Source organism: Ischnura elegans, chromosome 4, assembly GCF_921293095.1.
Source record: "Ischnura elegans chromosome 4, ioIscEleg1.1, whole genome shotgun sequence".
NCBI classification, from domain to species: Eukaryota; Metazoa; Arthropoda; class Insecta; order Odonata; family Coenagrionidae; genus Ischnura; species Ischnura elegans.
The window spans coordinates 25,910,009-25,923,557 of record NC_060249.1 but is presented as its reverse complement, the minus strand read 5'-3'; the positions used below and the strand labels follow the sequence as shown (position 1 = coordinate 25,923,557).

Below are 13,549 nucleotides of genomic sequence, written 5' to 3'. Positions count from 1 at the left end.
TAGACTTAGATAGTAGATTGTATCATATTTTATGTATTTAGCAGATTTTTATTGAATGGAATGCATAAACTAAATCAGCTTTACAAGAAATACAAGTCTATTTTTCTCCTGAATGGTGGCATATTTTCCTACATTTAGGGAAACATGGCTACCGTAGCCTTGGTATCTTGACATATCTGTACCAGTTAAAAAAAAGAAACAATCAGCTGGCGAAAGAATAATAATAACATTCAAAATCTTGTGTAATAGCAGTATATAATGGTAAGTATGATGAAGTATAATTACTTCCAATATTGATCCTTGTAGCTATTTGAATTCATCCCTAAGCTTATGGAACCTAATTGATTATTATTGAATATCTAGAGGTTCTTAAGGCCTTAAAATGATGTTATAAGATAATTTTTCCAGTGGAATATTTTTTTAAGGCAAGAATATCAAAATATCATAAAGCAATTTCAAAATATATCAACTTATGATCTCCTCTCCATTTTTTGAGCACTCTCGGTTTCTTGGTGAATTTAGCTTTCTCTTCCTATTAATTGTTTGATTGCCAGTATGGCGACTCGCTTACGAGACAAATGCATCTGCAGAAGAACTTGAGGTTGTGACAAGCTCAATTAAACATAGAATTTTTGGAAAAGAAACGACCTGCATAGTAGGGGAAACGAATTTCACCCCACAGGGTTAAAAAATAAAAGAGAATGTGAAGTTCGCAGAAGCAAAATTTATGACGGACTATAATTTACGAATCTGTGTAACCGAAAAAACTTAAACGTTGTTAAATTTTAGTTTAAAATTTTATGTATACCAAAATTTCAACTGTGACAATTGAATCAACGGGATAAAAGGACTTTTCGAATACGTTATTTTAATAAAAAATATTATTGAATCAGAGAAGTAAAAAAATAATAAACAATGTTTTATTTACACTCAAATTTGAGGACTAAAACTGAGAATTGAAAAAACGCGACGCAAGGACTTTACTAATTTGTATTTCTAATAGAAAAATTATTACTCGTTGTAAGGAAAGGTTTCCTTTCAGAATAGTAGGCTTATTCATTTATATTGTACATATATTCATTCGAGTAAGTTGTGGCTATTCGGACGACACATTTTTTCCCATTTAGACTCTCTCTATCCTCATGAGTGTAACCGCTGTTGCCAGGCCAACGCTTACTAACTGTCACGGCTGCATTTGCATATCAAGTACTCCCCGACCTCCTTCAGACATTAATCCCCAAACAGGCGGATAAAGTGCCTCTCCGCTACAATCGCTTCGCGTGCAATGCAGTATAATGGCTAGTAAAATTGATCCCTTTGGCTATTTGAATATTTTTCCCTCATATGAAGGGACTCTATTGATTATTGTATATCTAGAAGCTCCAGAGGCTTTATGATAATATTCTAAGAGAAATTGTGGAGTAGAGTACTTTTTTTTTAAGAACGAGCTAATTCAGTATATATATCAATTTTTCACCTCCTCTCCATTTTTTTAGTTCTCGGGGTCTTGATATTTTCACATTTTTTTCCTATTTATTTTTTAATCGCCGGTTTGGTGACTCTTGTACTGGACGTAGTAAATCATTATTTTTTCTCTAAAATAGAAAACAATACTATTTTTCTCATTATTATTGTTATGAACACGATTGAAATTAACTAATGCTATTAATTTTGTTTCCTATTGATTTTTTATTCATAGTCAAATTTCCGTGCTTCTTAGAAACTGGAGTTCGTCCGTAGTAGTCAATATAAAACAGTATATGCGCTAAAATTCCATCATAACACTCAATAATATGAAGGATTGCGTAACGTCATTATTTAATATATTATAAATATATTTACGCAAGCGCTACTCATTTTTTTTTAAATCTAAAACGCTGTTCGAGCAATTTTATTGTTAAATGTTTTTACTAATCACTAAAATTTTATAGTTATGTAAAATTCTCTTTACTTGTACTGTTTAGCCATCCTATTATTTTATTTTCTCCCATTAGCCTGATTTTAATAATTGGAAGCGCAGCTGTGAAAATATTTAGAATTTCATATTTCTGAAAAATTAGTTCAATTATTATTTTTGATAGAATATGTTTCTGCGGAGGTGTGATTTTCATCATGATTGTTTTTAAAAATTTAATTATTTTGTTTACATCGATTGCATATGCAATTTTACAGCTTTTCATATATTAAATTAGACTGACTTACCCAGATTCGCGATTTCAGACGATTTCCTAACGAGTAGCCATCTTCTGCTTCCTGTTTTTGATTCGCGTTGGGTCTTTTTGCTTTTTAACTTTGTTCTGTTCGATTGGTTGCATGGTCCTTCCATTTAAAGTGTCTAAGCCCCTCACACTCGCGCCCTCTCCAACAGGTCTCCCTTTCTCCCATTGATTGCTCCCTCTAATGGCGCACACAGCGCTCAGCACCCCTCCTGGGTTCACCAGTCGATGACCTACATAACCCCCAGACCGTGTCAACGCACTCCCTTCTTGCTGACCCCTCCACCTTTACCTCCTCTGGCTGCTTTGTCGAACAGGCAGCGAGGCCCGCTGGTTAAGGGTTTGGTTGCCATTGCGCATGTAAACGCTCGCTTCGCTTTCCTTCACCACGCTTCGTTGGTCCTCTTCTTTTTCATTATAGTGCATCATTATTATTCTACCGATTGAAGTATGTTTCCATGGAGTATTAAAAAAGTGTTCTGCCAGCCTCCCCTCCCTTCCTGGACTTCCATATTTAATTCACAATATGAGTTACTCCCTTTCATTTCATTATTTATTTATTTATTTTTCTTTTACTCTCAATCCATCGAATACAGCTCCTATCGGCCATTTTATATCGGGGTATTCAACAATTTTTTTAACAAGTGCACGTACAAAAACAACCTTACCCTGGATATGGGAAATCTACCCAGGCGGGACTCGAATCCGCGACCTCTTGTTTGGCAGGCGAGGACTTTACCCCGCCGCCACCGAGGCCGGTAAAAAATTGTATTCTCTTCCTTCGTCTCCCTCGTTTCCCCAACAATCTATCCTCCAATACTGTTTTCAACATCCCCTCCCCGCTCAGAACTCGCTCCATCCATACTTTCTGTCTCCTCTATATCTAATCTCGAAGCTGCCTCAGCCATGTCCAGCACTTCGTCGCTCATCCTCATCTCCGTCCAACCCTCTTCACATTCGTCTCTCGTCCTCCTTCTAAGTGTCCCTTTTTCCGCGCCGTAAAGCTGTAAATTCCAGATCAAACTTCTTAGACCTTTTATTTAAACTCTTACACAACGATTCCCTCATAAGCTCCTTCCTGTTCATGAACGCCTCCTTTGCAAACCCAATTCTCTTCCTGATGTACTTGCTGCTATATTCGTTTTCCTCTATTGTGCTGCCCAAATAGTTGAAAAGCTCCTCCTGCTCAAGTTTTTGCCCACCGATTTTAATCTTGAGTCTCACTTTTCTAGCAAAGTTTATCAACACAGCATAACATTCACACTTGTGATTTACCAATTTTCTCATTCTTGTCTATTAGGGTACTAAAGATTTATTTTATTCTCATAGTTTAGGTAATTTTTTCTATAGATTCCTTGAAAAAATACCAGGTATATGTTGTCTCTGTTAGGCGTTTGCTTATGGATATGCTTGACATTGTTTCGGCCACGTAGTCTGTGCCAAGTCTCAGTAATGCCTTATTCTATTCATGTATTTATTCAGAGTGTGACGTGTCTTTCTATTCCCAATCTCCATACCCCTAAATCTTTCTCAGTTCTTCATCCTACCCTCTTTCAGCCATTTCTTTCTGCACTCCGTGTATGCAGCTTTTCCTTGCCATTCCTCTCCGTCGCCATCCTTCTGGGTTCCACGGCAACATTTGTTTCTGAAATCTTGAATTGCCCATTCGTTGCACGTGCCAGTATCAGTTAAATGCTCTGAATTTAATTATTTAATTTAATGTACTAAAGGGTCGCATGTCCTCATTATTTACCTGATTTTTGAATTCGTTATCCTTTCATTTCATCATTTGCTGGCTTCTCTTCGCTTGATGGCCATTTCAATCCATCAATTTAGTTAGGAACCGGTTGTTATTTTTTTGATATTTTCTTTCGGCCTTCCATCGTTTAGTGCACCTCCCCTCAATTTTCAACTAATTGGAGTATTATCTCAAGTAATATACATCTCTCCAGAATCTTCTGAATTAATGACACTATCCATTAATCTATGTTCTCATTTGATCTTCCAGCCTTCAATGCTAGCCAAGATATAGGTTTTGCTTGATTGTCTGGCGATTCCATAAATCTCTATGTCTAATAAGACCTTAATGGCATTTATTTATTCAAATCAATTCTTTAGTGATACCGAAATAATTAGATGCATTTGAGATGAAAGATTTTATTTTAAACTACACCTAACGCCCTATTATCCGAAGCGAATATGCCGCCCCAGCAAGAAATATCATATTGAGGTCTTGAGTTTGCAAAAGCATGCCCTTTCCAAATTTAAATTTTATCTAATATTAGTCCAAAATATCTATTTTATGTATAACTTAAACATCTGAAGAAGATACACTATAAAAACTGGTAAGAAGGTTTTAGAGAGAATATAATGAGTTCAATAAAAATAATTAGATTGAATTTGTTTTAATCCATGAAAATAGTTCCTGAATCAATTACACAAAGATGAATTAAAGTTTTCACGTTGAAAGTCCATAATGAACTATTTTTTATTATTACAAGTCATAGCAGAAACGAGAAGATAGCTCCTTGCGGCTAACCCATCAATTATACTAGAGGAAATCTATATTAATTTTAGTATTTGGATTATAAAATATGTATGAATTATCAGAAACTATTTTTCATGCAGGTCCTCGGCTCCGCATACGATATCCTCGTGTGGCATTTGTATCCAATAAGTCCTCTGGCAAACATATTCCGTGGTATTTATCCAATGCATCTTCAGGATAATATTGTGGAAACTTCCTTGAACCTTTTTTTTAGCGGAGTGCTCGTGATGGATGCTCATTTCTAATTACACGACGCGGTTTTTTGTTCGTCAGACCCATTGACACATATCCGTGCGTTTCATGATAATCGAGGGTGAGTCGGAATCGACCGAGAGAAAGTCACGCTAACTAAATTAATAATTCCCTTTTCGTTTCGAAGGGGGTATTGAAATACGGTTCAATGACCCCCGTGCTGCGAATGTGTGCAAATCCTTATCGCACTTGTGACAACCGCCTCTTCCCCTTCAAGGGAAGCCGTTCCCATCCATAGAGGGTGGATTATGAAACCTGGAAAGGGAACGTTATACTTGTGTATTCCTTTGCAACTTTGTAATATGTGTGAATTGGCGAATGCCAAGTACGCTGCACTTCTGGTCGCATGCTCTACCATTTTCTTGATTTGAGGATTTGTAAATTTAAAGTTAATAGCAATTAACCACTAGTATTTGTATTCAGAAAATTGGATTCTTTAATGTGTTCATTAAGGCCAACGCCGGGTTTTTGTCCACCATATATCGCCGGATTTCTCTCATTTAAAAATCCCTAACCTTCAAAATGTAGTCATTCATAGGAAGGATTCGTTAGCCCTTACCCAGTACCAAAATTTTATATGGTCCTTTAAATTTTATATGCGCATCAAGCAATGGCATTGGATTAACGGTGATACGAAACCTGTAAATAATAACAAAACGAGAGAACGAGCTGATAAAAATGAGGTTAGAATCTCACAACTGGGACCCGAAATCTACTTCAATGTTGCAATGACACACGTTCTCCACCAGGCAACCTTCACATTCACTGCTGGGCTAAATTTCTTTAGCCTCCCCGATGGCTGAAATGTTTTATTTCTTAAATATTCTCTTTTTGACATATAGAAACTATATCTAAATACTTTTTTGCATTTTGTACATTGTTTATAAAATAAAACGACTTGCGACAGTGTCGACTGCCGCCGTACGAAAGCCCCTAGAATAGGGTGTGCTTATGCAGTCCCGCAATACACGGGAATTCCTGCTTGTTGACATTCGCTATGACATACTGTATTTGTGGCAGGTTTTGTATTTATCCAGTTTCCTAAGAATTTGTATACGGGCTCAATAATTATAGATTATTTTAGTGCTAGTCATTTTTATGCTTGCGCAACCATTCGAGAGTGGCGAACGATTATGTGTGCGTAGATCACCGCCAAAAGCGCGTAGATTTTTGGGCACATGCAAAATATATCTCATATAACAACAGGAATACACCAGTGTATCGCTTTAAAATAGTTTATCTAGGTTACTCGCACACACACAACCAAATAAAAATTTGCACATGAAATATAAATTATTGAAAAAGCGTAAAATGTAAAAAACCCATTTCCTCGGTTGGATTTTCCAAATAATGTTACTTTGTCAGATTCTCTCTTTATTCATGTCAGATCAAAAAGTTATGTTTATTGTAAACTAAAGATATATAGTTAAGATCCAAATCAATTTTACAGTAACATTACACATTTTTACCATCCATTACTTTTGGACATTGAAACCAAGTATACTTTCCCGAAACATAAATATTTATTTCACCATCCTTATGAACACATTCTTACAAGAGACAAATGTATAATTATAAATTTCAAATCGGTAAGATGTTTTTTACAAAGAGGAATATGTAAAAATATCAGTACAGTCAAATAGCCATGAAATCGTGCAAAACAGCTTTCAAGACATAATCCTGGTTTGCCGGGACATAGATCGCAGTAATAGCTCGACTCTATCCGCATATTTACATTTTTACAGATGATACATCTTTCTTATTTTTCTTTTTTTTTCATTCCGGGGAACTTCTTTCGACATATGGATGTTTTTTGACTTGGGATCTTCTGCCCATGATTCTGGAGGTGGACGATGTTGATAAATCAGTGATTGAATCACACTATCCCGAAATTGCAAGAGAGTCAGTTTTTCATTATTGCTGAAAATATTATACAGTATAAAGGCATTGTTAAGTATAACATGGAATATGTGAACGCCAACTTTGGCATACCAGCGAAGAGTTTTTCTTTCACAGGGGTAGTATGCTAGTAATTGGTCACATCTGTCGACCCCTCCCATACACTCGTTATATTTTAGGACAGCCTCAGGTTTTTGAGTAACCTTACCAGAGCGGGATTTGTGTTCAGACATACGGGCGCCAACCTATGAGGACACAATTAGAACGTCACATTTGTCTCGCCATTTGAGAACACAGATGCCATTATTAGAGTAAGCTGCTTTTACATTACCAGGCTTCAACTTTTTTTTGCACTAAATCTGATGGGTTACCTTTCCGGTTCGCCTTCAAAGTTCCTGTTACGTATGTTTTACGATAAAGACAGTAAGCTGTTAAACCAACCCCAAAATAATAGTTATCCATATATATTGCATGGCCTACATCTATGTGATCTTTTATAAGGTGTTTCACGACCTTTTCAACACGGCCCGATCCACCTACTACCTTATCAGCCGAACCACAATATATTCTAAATTTCAATAAGAGACCATTAGGCTGTGTCAACATGTATAGTTTGATGCCATATTTGTGCCTCTTATTCTGGATATACTGCCTGAAGAAAAGGCATACCCGCCATAACAATATTGACTCATCTATGCTCAACTCTTTAGAGGGGTAATAAAGGTCTGACATTCTTTGATGAAATAACTCTACCAATGGGTTGATTTTGAAAAGTGGGTCTGACGGTTTAGGCTCACCTTGCTGAGGATTTCTCGCAAAGTGAAGAGTTCTAAGAATAAGTAAAAATTTGTCGCACTCCATGGCATTTCGGAAAATAGGAAAGTTATATACCGAATTTTTCATCCAATAATGTGCAAAACTGGGTACATGAATATGATCAGAAAGATAAAGCAAACCCAAGAAAACCTCAAAATCATAACGGCTGATGTCTTTCTATCCATTTATCTTGTGCTTTAGGTGAAACATTCTTAGATGGCAAATTTTGTGCCTGCAAATTTGTCTGCTGCAATATTAAATCGAATATTTGATCAGAAAATAACAAATAAAAATAATCTAGAGGTTTATTTCCTTGAGGAATTATTTTCAACCCAGAATTTCCTGAAAAACGAATTTGTGCGGAAGGATGCGCGTTTTGACACCAAGTGGATATTAAGGGTTGCCCTGCTGCAGCTGGTGGTACATTTACAACAGCTGCACCGTGATTTTGGGACACTTGACTCCTAGGAGATGGTATGGCTGGTGGGCTAGCTGACATCACGGTTGTTACGGCAATAGGTGGAGTTGCATTTGGAAAAAAATCAACATCACCTGCCTCTTCTTCATGATCATCATCATCCTCATCTTCATCGGTGTATTCCACTGGGCTGGATTCCGAATCAGAATTGAGATCCTCCTCCCTGTCAGAATTCTGCAACGCATCGAGTAGCTTCTCGTCTGTCCACTGCTTTTTGACCAGCCCAAGGGATTTTTTTTCTTGGGTGAAGGTAGATCAGAACAGTGGGCCACTTGATGAGGGTCCAGGCGACGTCAGTGCAGAGGAAGTGCCACGAACAACGGGAGATGGATCGTCATAAAAGTTCAAGGAATTAAATAAATGCCGTTTGACGCCATTTTTTGGTTGATCCATGTCTAAAAAAATCATTGAAAAATAATCCAATGTAATGAATCCTTAATTCAATGAGTTCAAATATACAGAATAATACTTCATTATTACTCGTTGCAAAAAGATATCATGTTATCCTATATAAGTTTATCAAATCACACCAAATATTTATAAGAAAAGAAGGAGAACTTACCGTTGAAAAAGTGGACTGAGCAGGAAAGAAAAAAAACAAGACGACTACCGCCGGTAATATCCTTTGGTCTTGACGGGATCAGATCAAACACTGAACTTAATTTTTCTCCTTGGCAAAAAAGGTCGGGCCTTTGAAGGTCGGGTACACCACATTGACACATTTTGTATCGATGTCCAAAAAACACCTCCACGAAAAATATTGTAAACATTTAGCGCAAAGACGTTATAAGATACGAAAATGATACACGATACGGGCAAAAAGGATGAAATTAAATACAAATTAATGTCCACCTAGTGAAATGTATCTAAATAGAATATATGCGGTAATAAAATCCGAAAAAAAATTCAGGAGCCAATTAACCCACCTTACAAAATGAGTATCTTGGCCGGCAACAAAAAACTCTAAACTCACAACGGAAACCACCGGGACTATCTGTCGACCTTTCTGAGGGCTGAGAATGCATCGGAAATAAATTCGCTGCAAGCGAAACCAATAAGGGGACTAAAAAAGTAAAGCAGTCAACAGCGACGCACTGTCGACGCCCGCCGGGAGAAACAAACTTGCCACGCGACACTGTGTCGCACGCCGCAGTGAACGTGTTAAATACTGTCAATAAAATACTTATAATTCGCAATATACAAACCAAGAGTAAAAAATGTGGTATGTACGCACTAAATGCACTCGAAATAGTCATTAAACCCGACACAAAGAAAAACAGAATGATAAATTTGCAATAATGAAATAACTTCTCCCATTAAGCTCATATAATTTCACGCACATACGAAATACTTACGGTGCTTAGTCAAATACGAGGAAAAAGTAGTGAGGGAAACCAAATTTTCCTTGAGAAGTAGAAGTAGCGCTATAATCTTTGACCTAAAATTTTTTAAAGTGACAGTATATATGCAGTTTGGCTGTTTTTCCCTTTTGAAACGCATTTAATTGTATTAGGGAAGCTTCTCTAGTCTTTCATCTATTTCTCCTCTCATAATCTTGAATCTCTTAAATCTTCCATTAGTATACTTTCCTGTTTCTTTCCACGATGTTGAATAACTTCGTAGCTTAGTAACGTACCATCTTTTGTTTCAGAACCTTGGACGTTCGCGAAGGTAAAATTTTGGCAAAAAACTACAATTTTAACCAGAATTGGACAGTAGGAGAGGAAATATATTTATCAGGATCACAGAAACCCATCTGAACTCCTTTGTAAAGACAGTGTCTAACGTATCTAAATGACGTAAATCGTTAAAATCACAGGTGTACTTAGACGTTAGAATTTTATTCAATGTGAGTAACCTCAACCTTCAAAGCCTATTTGACTTTTCAAAAATTAAAGCTTTTTAAACGTAAAAAACGTTAAAAAACCTTCAAACGAAAATCTTTTCTTGCATTCCTTTGTCTTTTTTTCAACCTTCTGCTTGTTTGACGTAATAATCAATAAATCTGGCGCCGCCATTCGATGTTTCCTACCAAATTTCATGCTTTTGTCATGAATTCGCCTATTGAAATATTTTTTAATTTAGTATCTATGCGGCGTAGGTAATATTACATTCATCGTAGATGCCCACTTCTATTTCTCTTTATTCACGGTATGATTAGACGCCTTTGAATCATCTTCATGTATTCGTATTTTGATAGCCTAATCTATTAGTTTATTTTTTGAAGTAGGTGGAAATAATCCACTCCGCTGAGACGGAAGATGATACTGAAGATGCGGCTAATCGGAATTTTAATGACGCCTAGTGTCGGCGAACAAGATGCAAGTTTAATAAAAGTAAAAATAGAAGAGCATTGAAAAGATGACTTTAATTTTCCTTCACCAAAGACTACGCTTGCCCCGAAGGAATTAATCTTTTTTTTTGCTGGAAGAAAATAGATCACATTCGATCGTGACACGTTATCACCCAGCGTCGCTCTGCGGCGAATTTCTTCTTAAGGCCGTTTTACACGGGGCACGTACTTGCACAATCTGACCTGTGTATGAAGGCGCAGTCAAAATTGCGTCGTGTAAAGGCCGTTCACGGGGCACGAAATTGCGCAGGTTAGAGCTGCATTAATTTCTGAGATGGCGTGGAATTGCGCGAATGCATGAACGAAATTAGAACAGGGGCTATTTTGCCGTCTCGCATCCACGCATTCTCGCAATTCACCGCTTTACACGACGCAATTTTGATTGCGCCTTCGCACGTACGTCAGATTGCGCAATTCCGTGTACCGTGTAAAACGGCCTTAAAGCGGTGAATTGTTAGAACACATGCGAGAATGCGTGGACGTGAGATGGCAAAATAATGCCCCTGTTCTAATTTCGTTCATGCATTCGCCCAAATCCACGCCATTTTATAAATTAATGCAGTTTTAACCTGCGCAATTTCATGGCCCAGTGTAAAGCGACCTTTAGAAGACTGTTCGGTAAATGCTTCACCAAAACATTTTAAAGTTAAGCTGAAATATTCAAAACTTAAGACGATCATAGGAGCGAAATGCCTCAATATCTTCAGAATTGCCAGTAGATTTTCTGGGCGGAAATGGATAAATGTCCCATTCGAATGATTTACTGCTAATTTTTCCAATGAACTGCCCTATAGATGCGGACGTACAGTTGTCCACCTGATACATTATTGTAAGGGAATCGAATGTGATGGCAGTTGAAATTCATGATATAGTAAGAAGTAAAAACGTTAGATAATAATGTTAAATTGCTGGCAAAAGCTGTATACATGGCGAAAGAATCGTACATAAAGAGCTACATGTATACAAGACAAGAGTACGCATAAAATATTTTAATAATAATCTCATTAACACTGTAAATTTGTTGGCGAGGATCCATCTTTTTAAATCTATGCATGTAACATATACCTCTGATAATATTGAAAAATGTTACTCCATTCCATGATTGAATGTGGGATATGATTAATGTAATAATGAGGATAGGTCATTTTTGAAAACCGAAATAAAAATTGTGAGCTCTATTGTCCATTCATGGAGTGAGGGCTCATCAATGTCCACCGTACAATATTTTCCTTTGAATTTAAGTTGGGTAATACAATTCCTAAATCAGTATAAAATACGGGCGTTAAATATTTTTACTTTAGGTGTAGTGTGACATGGCGTAGCAAAAGCAGTCGATGTGTCCTTCGAAGGGTATTGTGTCAACATGGGGGCCTCGAAGACCTTTTGCCGCTTTTAAAAGGAAATTTATATCACATTTGCCGACTCAAGAGTTGATCACGAGATAGAACCGGCATAAATGAAGCTTTAATGGTTTTATGAATCCATAAAATTTAATCTATCCTAGACAAAAATAGTGTGACACAATGGTGGCGGTTTGATCATACCCATGGCAAAATATATGGAAGTTTCTTTACTCGATGGCACCATTAATTAGGTCACGAAAAATTTTAATTTACTTTATCTCTGGAGAGATCGGTAATACCAAAAAAAAAAAACTTGGGGTTTTTTTTCACAAGGGTCGTGAAATGTTATTCCTCACCCATTTCATTTAACGGCTAAAAATCTTGCAATGCCATTTTGTACCGCAGTCATGCGATGGCATTATTAAGAGGCTAACTGCGAAAGCTATGTACATACTCTACTGATTGAATGGCCCAAATTACCTTTGTGATGTATATTTCGTAAATAAACTTGTAATTGGAATAATAGGGCCACTTAAACGTTTTAAAAATATTGGATAATCTGTTTCCTTTCCCGTGATCACCATTGTTTGGATGGCCAGTTTTGGGAGAATGGGCACGTTCAACGGTGATTATGGGTCTATTTTACGGGTTAGATACATATAATTATTAGTGCGATTGAGAAACATGTAGGTCTGCTGATAAATCAGGTGGACGTTTTAATTTGTTGTGCCTCAGTGCAAGAGGTCCACATTTCAATACATTTGTAGTTGGACCTCTACGTTTAAGATTACTCATGCAGTGTATCTCCCTAGAATATGACTAAAAAGTTTGGACTTAGCAATTAAACAAACTTATATCTTTGCTTTTCAAGTACTGTGCTTAAATGTAGCCCACATGCACCATTGAATAACTCTTCATTTTATTGCCTAAAGATATTACTGGTCCTTTTAATTTGGAATTGAAAGTTTACCTGAGACTGCTACTGTTGCCGTGGGAATTGAAACGAAAAGTATTCGGTCGCTTTTGTTTATGAACTTCAAGTTCCATAAGTCTTTGGTCATAACTCTCATATGTCATGCTCTTGTTCTTACATCCTAGAAATAACTAAGAACAAATTTTGAAATTCTGTTTTTTATGAATGAGAATTATTAATATAAGCTCTATTTTGATGCCACATTATCACGGGGAATTATTTTTTCCCAACAACTTTACAGTAGCGTAAGGAAAAGTATCGTATGCATATGTTTTTAATAGATGCTTTTCAAGAATTGAAATGCATTACTATTGAAATTTATGCCAATTCTATTAATTAGAACTATTTGTATTGTTTTCTTAAGCTTCTGCAAAGACCGTAAAATGTTCAAGAGATTTAAAAATGAACATGAAAATAAAAAAAAAGCGTTTGACTACCAGTCTTCAACTTTTCTAGAATTCTTAAAAAATATAAGTATTTGATAAAATCTACGTTTACATATGTTACCTAAGAAATATAACGTATAAAATGGTAAAGGAGTAGTATTATTGTTGAGTGTTTTCCGTTCCAGTTTTTTGGGAAAGAAAAAACTCAACTCGATGAATGCAACTTCTCATAAGTATCGATCATTGATTTGATGCAGCAGGCTTTGATATAAATTGTAATGATTG

General features: G+C 36.5%; 1 protein-coding gene across 1 annotated transcript in view; it reads left to right on the top strand.

Moving 5' to 3' along the window:
* LOC124157326 overlaps positions 1-2,554 on the top strand; it is a 104,122-nt gene extending 101,568 nt beyond the window's left edge. The window contains exon 6 of the mRNA XM_046531960.1: positions 2,414-2,554. Coding sequence (XP_046387916.1) covers positions 2,414-2,554 — 141 coding nt within the window. The remainder of the gene's footprint in view (positions 1-2,413) is intronic.
* The last annotated feature ends 10,995 nt before the right edge of the window (positions 2,555-13,549 follow it).